This window comes from Siniperca chuatsi, linkage group LG9, assembly GCF_020085105.1.
Source record: "Siniperca chuatsi isolate FFG_IHB_CAS linkage group LG9, ASM2008510v1, whole genome shotgun sequence".
Classification (NCBI taxonomy): Eukaryota; Metazoa; Chordata; class Actinopteri; order Centrarchiformes; family Sinipercidae; genus Siniperca; species Siniperca chuatsi.
In genome coordinates this window covers 13,530,654-13,538,469 of record NC_058050.1, presented here as the reverse complement: position 1 = coordinate 13,538,469, position 7,816 = coordinate 13,530,654, and the positions used below count along the sequence as shown (strand labels likewise).

The window sequence follows — 7,816 nt, the reverse complement described above, 5'->3', positions numbered from 1 at the left end:
GCTACAATGGATATGCAGTAAGGATTTTTTTTTGTGTGTCAGACAGATAGTTAAAAACTAAATTTGTCATCCCAGAAATTGTATATGATCACAGTCGTCCCAAAAAGCCTCAGGGGAAGCTTTGACATGGGATTTTCATGATCTTCTAAATTTATATAATATGGCAACATCTGTCCATAATTATGAAGTTTATTTTGGAGGGAGAGTTCAGTTCCAGCTTTAGTACATCGACACACAGCAGACTTGTTCAAAACATCAACATTGCCAAGTACAAAGAAATTCGGAAAATAGACATTTTTGGTGTGATTGTTCAAGCCTTTCCTGTCTGGAATCAAAGATAAAGCATATAAAAAGCCTCGATATCACACTATTACATAAAAGCTTTGCTTTGTGAATGCTTTTGCTGGAATAAACAGCCGTACAATTTTCACACATGGAAATGGACACAGGCTCGGTTTACTGCTGCTGCTTTTTTTAAGTCCTTTTCCTTTTTACACAGGTCTAAAAGTATCCCCCACAGTTTGCTGATTTAAGCATGCTTACTTCATCATTCACAATGGAAGAAGAATGAAAACACGGGCTTTGGAAATTTCTAAGTGAAGGTCAAAATCAAAGGCAGTTCATCCTCAACGGTGACAAACATGTCATCAGAAGAGATCATAAACCATGAAATAGGAGCATTAGCCCTATTATCCAGGAAATTACCTTCCTGGCTTCACAAGAAGCTCTACGTTACAGCCTACATAAATGGAAATGCTTTTACAGCTTATTTGGATGTACACATCTATATTTAAAGCACAAAACATCTCCTCTTGCTCTGTATTCAACCTCAGTTCTGTGTTTACTGAAAATAAATACAGTTACTACTTTAAAGTCGACGTATTGGCAACGATGTTTCAGGGTCTATTAATACTGGAAGTCTATTGGGTATCTGAGTTTTATCAGACTTTGGCTGCCCATAGATAAAAACTCAGCTCAATATTCCACTAGGTTACTCACATTACAGTGGCCTCCTAAACCACAAGGTCATTTCAAGTCCCTGAAGTCTCCTTATCTCCATACTCCTGTGTATTACACTGATATGTGTGTGTTCCGCAAATAAAGTTGTGTATGTGTGTGTGTGTTGTCACCGAGACTCGCGGTTACATAAAATATCGGTACATGCAAAAGTTAAATGACGATCGACTCGAAGCGTTTAAATGCAATCATATTTATTTTGTTGTCTTGCCACGTACAAAAAAGGCTCAGATTGCAGTTGGCTCTTCACAGAAGAAGCTACATTCTTCACTAAAATGTGAAAGCAGAACACGTTACACACACACACACACACAAATCAAAAACAAATTCCTAGTTTACATGATTGTAAAATTCACTGAAATTATTTAACAGATCTTCAAACATCATTTAGGAAATTAACATAAAAACAATGGCATGTGATTTACAGCATGACACCCAAATATTTAGAGAAAAAATATATTAAGTGCTAACAATGCAGTTTTTTTTAAAAGATAGAACAAACGGTGCAACTAATCTATAGATTTTCTTAGCTCAAGTTACGCAGATATTGTGGGGAAAAAATTGTTACTTTACAAATATATACACTTAATTATATTTCAATGAAAAATGCACACTAATTTCAATTATTTTTTTAAATCTGAAGATAAATTAATTGTTAATTCATTATAATATTTTTTCTTAAATCGATGACAATTAGAGTGATTTCTTTAAAAAACAATTTGGCAAAAAATGAAATTCCACCATCAAATCATTTAACTTGTGAAACTACATTGTAGCAGAGCATATTGATAATTTACCAGTAAATACACATATATCCAGAATATAAATCATTGTTTGTGTATGCAAAAAAGTATTTTTTGTCCGACTTTTGCACTTAAAATATCAGAGATCGGTTCTCACTAAAATATTGAATTATGTAATTAATATAATTCATTTTGCAGAATATATTAACTGTACAGTAAAACCTAAAATCAAGGATCCTGCATAAAAAAACAAAACAAACAACAAAAGGAACAAAAAGCTTCTGTGCATATCTGCACACCTGGTTGGTCGACAGGAACATCAACCAATCAGCCTCCTCAGTGGTCCGCAGTGTGTACAGTGGAGCGAGACGAGCTGATGCTCTCTGTTTACCCATAAACCCCTCTGTTGTGCTTTATTTTAAAGCAGAGAGAGGGGCGGGGAGGCAGAACAACAGGGGGTCCAATCAGAAAGGACAAACTCTGTCCCAGGTCCCATATTATCATACAGCACCAGAATCTAGTGTCCAGTTTCTGAGTTTATGACCAACCCAGTCCAATTCCAGTTAAACCAGTTTAATCCCAGTAGGGGGCGCAGCAGCCCTGTCTGACTATTCCAGAATATTCCCCATTTCCTCCTAAAATACCTTTATTTCCTAAATGTAATTAAAAGTTTAACACATTTATCTTAATCAGATGCAAATAAGGCTGTTAAAAGTCATTTATGTCTGCCCATGTAAAGAAAAAAAGTCACCAGCTAACTGACTGACCTCCAACCTGAGCCAGTATTATGACAGTAGTATGTCTTTATTTGGCCACTTTTTAACTGGAGGCAGGTTCTCAAAAAGTAAATACACACAGTATGTAGAAAATGAGAAACGGAATGAGAAAGAAAAAAACTTTGTCCTGACAGACTCATTGTTCTTCTGGTATCAGAGTGGGATATAAGTCTTATGACTAGGCCTAACTATGTGTAATATTCTGTGCTACTACTTACACAACAAGTGGGAGCAGAAAATAACAAGAAATGAATCACTGTGATTCGCCGTGTCAGTCCCTGAGTCACTGTGGCCCCATTCTGGAGAAGACACCTGATTCTTTCTGGAATTTCACAAGTAAACAGCCACATGGTAATAATATGTGTCATTCGCAATAGCTTAGCATAGATTGCATTCTGTCATTTGCTGTCTGAATGTAGATTGCATTGTGTACTTGAACGTCTGAGTAATATCCCCCGATCCGACGGAGAACGGGAGCGAGGTCAGCGGAGAGGACGGACGAGGAAGTCAGGTAGTCAGCAGGAGGAGGACGAGGGTGAGGAGGAGTAGAGGTGAAGCGGTTCTCAGTGAGCCAACACTACTTCCAGATACAGTTTCTGAAAGAGAGAAGGAACTTTAAGAAAGAAATATTATGGATGAAATACACTATATGGCCAAAAGTATGTGGACACTGTGACTTTTGGTCTGGACCAGTTTTCCACAGTTTGGGCTCAGCGCCTGAAATCCAATTCAGGAAATTCTTAATGTTACAGCATATAATGACATTAGACAATGGTGTGCCTCCTAACTTTGTCGGTCTCTGAGTTTTGGACGTAGAAGAACTTGACAGGCCTGCACAGAGCCCTGACCTCAACCCCATCAAGCACCTTCGGGATAAACTGGAATGCAGGCTGCGAGCTGGGCATTATCGGCCAACATCAGGACGACATGAGACTGCCTTACGCGTTGAGTCGGCTCAACTCATATACTCAACTGAACGCTTTAAAATAAAATTCCACTTCCTGTTCATTTGTCACATGTGTACAGAAGCCACACAGGATGACCGCAAAAATTCAGGTCAAAATATTCAACAATATTCCCCAATATTCTCGTTCCATTTTTTCACAATTGAGAATGACTTCCGGATGGGAGCCGTAACATCTTGATTCTGAAAACAGTGTCCAGATGACTACGACTGAAACCTTTTCTACGATAGAACACTCCTGGATGAATGGGGGAGGGACTACACTGTCTATTATATTCCCTAACATTACACTCAAATATATTCCCTCACTGTACTTCAACAAGTCATACCATCTAACAATAAAACAAACTTGCCAATGGTAAATGCGGCTTACATTATATCACTGATGCTCTTGTGGCTGAATGGGAGAAATCCCTGCAGCCAGGTTCCAAAATCTTGTGGAAAAACTTCCCAGAAGAGTGGAGGCTGTCATAGAAGCACATTAATGGCTATTGTTTTGGATTTTCAACTATCACATTTAGGTGTAACGTTTAGCTGTCCACATACACTTTTGGCCATATAAAGTATTTTCCATTTGACTAATTTCTATTACTGATTAATCAATCGGTGTAATGTATGTTCTCATTTTCATACAGATAATATGCCGTATTCTTGCTATAACTGATTCATGCAAATAAACCACATTTGCACTTGAGAGAGACAGACAGATAAAGACACAGAAATGTGACATATGCAATTGTACATATGTAACCATTCAGACACATCATAAAAGATGCCTAAGCTTAAGAATAAATTGGATTTAAAATGTTGCATCTCACCTTGTATTTGTTTTGAACCCTCTGATGCTGTAACAGGAGAGAGAGGAGAAAGAAGATTTAGATAAAGTTGAGGCAAAGAAACAAGTTGCTGATTAGTCACTTTTGCATGCTTAACTTTCTCAATAAAGATATTGCTTTGTGGAACAAAAGAAGCAAGAAACAGACAAATGACCAGGGGAAGGTATTTACCATTACTCAAAGCCTAACGCCATGAAAAATGAGTACTGACTGGCTGTGCAACCCTAAATATGTCCCCTATGCAAATTCTCTTAAAGGTCGGATAAAAAAAGAGCTTGAGAAGCATGGCAACAGGAAAAGATAGTGTTATGTAAATTAGGAGGAGTAAGAATGATCGAGATTATAAAAAGGGGATACAGGAAATGAAAAAGGGGGAAAAAACACAAGAAAATTCTATATGACAGAGCGAAACCAAGAAGTGGACAGAAGATGAAAGGAAGAGCAGCGGAGACCTGAGTGAGAAAGTACGGTGAAAAAAACAGAAGGTTGGAAAGATTGAAACAAGGTCAGACAGAGAGAAAAGGGAGGGAGAAAAAGAGAGACGGGATGGGGGGATGTGTTTGTGTCTGGGCGTCACTTTCTCAGCAGGGGGGGACTAAAAGGAAATAATGGAGGCAAGGATGGAGGGATGGTAGGAAGTAGGGACAGAGAGGGATGGGAGAGCTGGTGAAGAGGAGCGTACAAAAAAATACAGGTAGTGAGACTAAAAAGCAGGAACGGTTAAAACTCCTCAGAAAAAGGAACAGCCGTGTAACATCAGTGAGGGAGGACAGAAGGGTCAGGAAACAGGGATGAGGCTGCACAATTGCAGCTGTTATTAAATCGATCTATGGCCTTGAACCCACCTCAGACACGGCAACCCCAAAGATCACACACACACACACACACACACACACACACACGTTAAGACAAAAGTGTGTTTTGATGTCTCCGGGAAAACTACCACCTATCCACATCCCACAGCGACTGACTGAGATTATGAGACAGGAAATGGGACACTGAGCTCATCTGTTGTAGAGTCACACAGAGGGAGAAAGGATTTATCAAATGAGGGCTTAGCAGAGTAACACTGTGTTTTGTCTGTAATATCCATCTTGTACCTACAGGTCTCTGCAGCAACATGTCGCTCTGACAGACATGAGCCATTAAATTACTCCCAGGTTCTGTACAACTAACGACCATCTAGGGGTTAACGAAGCATTAAATAGCATGCTGGGTCTGGGCCTCTCACTGAGCTGGTGTGTGTGCGCTTATGTGTGTCTATGTGGCTGTGAGTGTGTTTGTAGAAAAATTCAAAGCAAACAGGAAAGATTAATACTCAAACATTTCATGCATTAAAATAGTGCTGCTGTACTTGCACAAAATAGAACAAAAATTCCAAAAGATTTGTATTTCTGCTATCAATCCATGTTTTAATGTCAAAGAATATTTATTATAATTAACTGTCCTTTCAAGTTTAAATTGTGTTGATAAAATGAAAGCATAATAAAGTGTATAATTTTTTTTATCAGTAAAGCATTTTAAATCAATTAACAAAACTAACAAAATGATTTATAAAAAAACAAAAAGAAAAAACCTGATTATATCACTTTAACCTGTTCTTGACTACAGTAGTAGGAGTAGGAGTAGTAGTTTTAAAAAAATGATTTCCTTATGACAATTGGGTAGAGGAAAAACACTTTACTCAACAGTATGAATTAGCGCGCGTGTGTGTGTAACGCCACGCCGCACTTCGAAACTAAAATGTGCTCATGTTAAATGCCTCGTGTTTACCCGGCTGTGTGTGATATGTGTGTTTTGATCCGGCTTTAATCACATCATCTGTGCAAAACCTGAACATTGAAGACACTAGTTTGTAACGATATCATAATTTTGGTCATGGTGAGCTCCACCACAAAATGGCGTCCATGGTAGTGTGACTGCAAGAACAGTGCCTTCTCTGCACTGCAGTCAGAAACATGCAGCATGTGTAACTGTACATGCACAACCATGGCTAAATGTGTGAGAGTGTGTGTGTGCGTGCCAGTGTATGTGTGTGTGTGTGTGTGTGTGTGTGTGTGGGTGTCTCCAGTCGGCAGAACGCCCCACTGCAGAGACAGCCACTGTTCTACCATCCCACCTCTCCTCTCATGCCGCCATTTTACACAAGCAGGAGCTAATGCTACCTAACCCTGACTGTTAGCACTTTCCAAAAACGGAAAAATTAAACAAAATTTGCGAAAGGAGAAAAAACAACGAACAAAAAATGTAAATCGTCGAAAGCGGTTAAAGTAAACTTTTTGAGCATCGAGTTCGGGATCTGAGAGAGCTCGGTTGGGCAAGCGGTGTGTGTGTATGCCTGTGTTCGAGTTTTGTCTTGTGTGTATTGAGTTCAGAGGGTACAAAGGTATTTGGGAGAGAGTGGAGGGGGTAAAGGAGAGCAGCGATGTAAGAAATGAAATAAAAAAATAGCAGGAAAAAAAAAGAAAAACTGGGGAAGGTGAAGCTCTGCACACTGAAATGAATGCAATGGACTGCTCACAGCAGGAGAACGACAGAAAAAGGGGAAGAGAGATGGAGAGAGAAAGGGAATCAATTAGAGAGAGGGAAGTTGGTCTATAATGGTTTCTCACAGTAGGACGGCTGAAAAAGAGAAAGGCGGAGAGGCAGAGCGACAAGCAGAACAAGAGAGATAAACACAACAGGAGGAGTTTTTGGGAGAAGTTGCAGCAAAAATAAGAAAAAAGGTAAGTATGGAGTGAGAGGCGAAGCAAACCGGTGAAAGATGCAATAGAGGGCTACAGGGTGCCGGAGATTTCACATGACACCAGTCTGCTGATGCCAATTCAGAGCCTTGTTTTCTGATGTAACACAGACTCAAGCGCCTTTCAGCAAAGCTCTCTGGTGTGATTCGTGACAGCGTTGTGTTCAAATAAACATCACATCACTAAACCGAAAAAACATAACCAAAATCTAATAAACCAAAACATGCTTTACAGTGCTCCAAAGCAACAACCAGGATGGGGAAACAACATCACACACACACACACACACACACACACACAGGATGTCATTAGGAGCTTCCTGCATCACTGAATCTGTCCTGCCTGGTGTTTGTTGTGTTCTTGGTTTAAATTAAGGCGATAAACACACACATTCACACACTGGAGAGGAGACCGAGGGACTGGCGAGTGGTAGCTGACCTTGGAGCAATGACAGCGTACCTGACGGACCCTCACTGTCACCACTCTGTCCTTCAGACCAGTATGAGGCAGGTGTGTGTGTGTGTGTGCTCGCTGATAATGAATTCAAACACCCACAACAGGGCATCCCCACATGGAACTACCTTTTAATCACATGGGCTGCTTTCCGGGCGGAAAAAAAGAGAAAAGTTTGGGGAGAGAAGAAGGGAGGGAGGCGCACGATTTGAAGTTTGGATAAGAGACTAGATGTAGCTGAAGGACAAGAGGCTGCCATCACCGAGGGCCACACACACACACA

General features: G+C 40.0%; 1 protein-coding gene across 1 annotated transcript in view; it reads right to left on the bottom strand.

The window, feature by feature from the left end:
* Positions 1 to 1,194: 1,194 nt before the first annotated feature.
* si:dkey-246i14.3 (ephrin A4) overlaps positions 1,195 to 7,816 on the bottom strand; it is a 31,544-nt gene continuing 24,922 nt past the window's right edge. Inside the window, exons 4-5 of the mRNA XM_044209292.1 lie at positions 4,319 to 4,345; positions 1,195 to 3,132 (exon numbers count right to left, since the gene is read on the bottom strand). Of these exons, the coding sequence (XP_044065227.1) occupies positions 3,044 to 3,132; positions 4,319 to 4,345 (116 nt within the window). The 3' untranslated portion in view covers positions 1,195 to 3,043. The remainder of the gene's footprint in view (positions 3,133 to 4,318; positions 4,346 to 7,816) is intronic.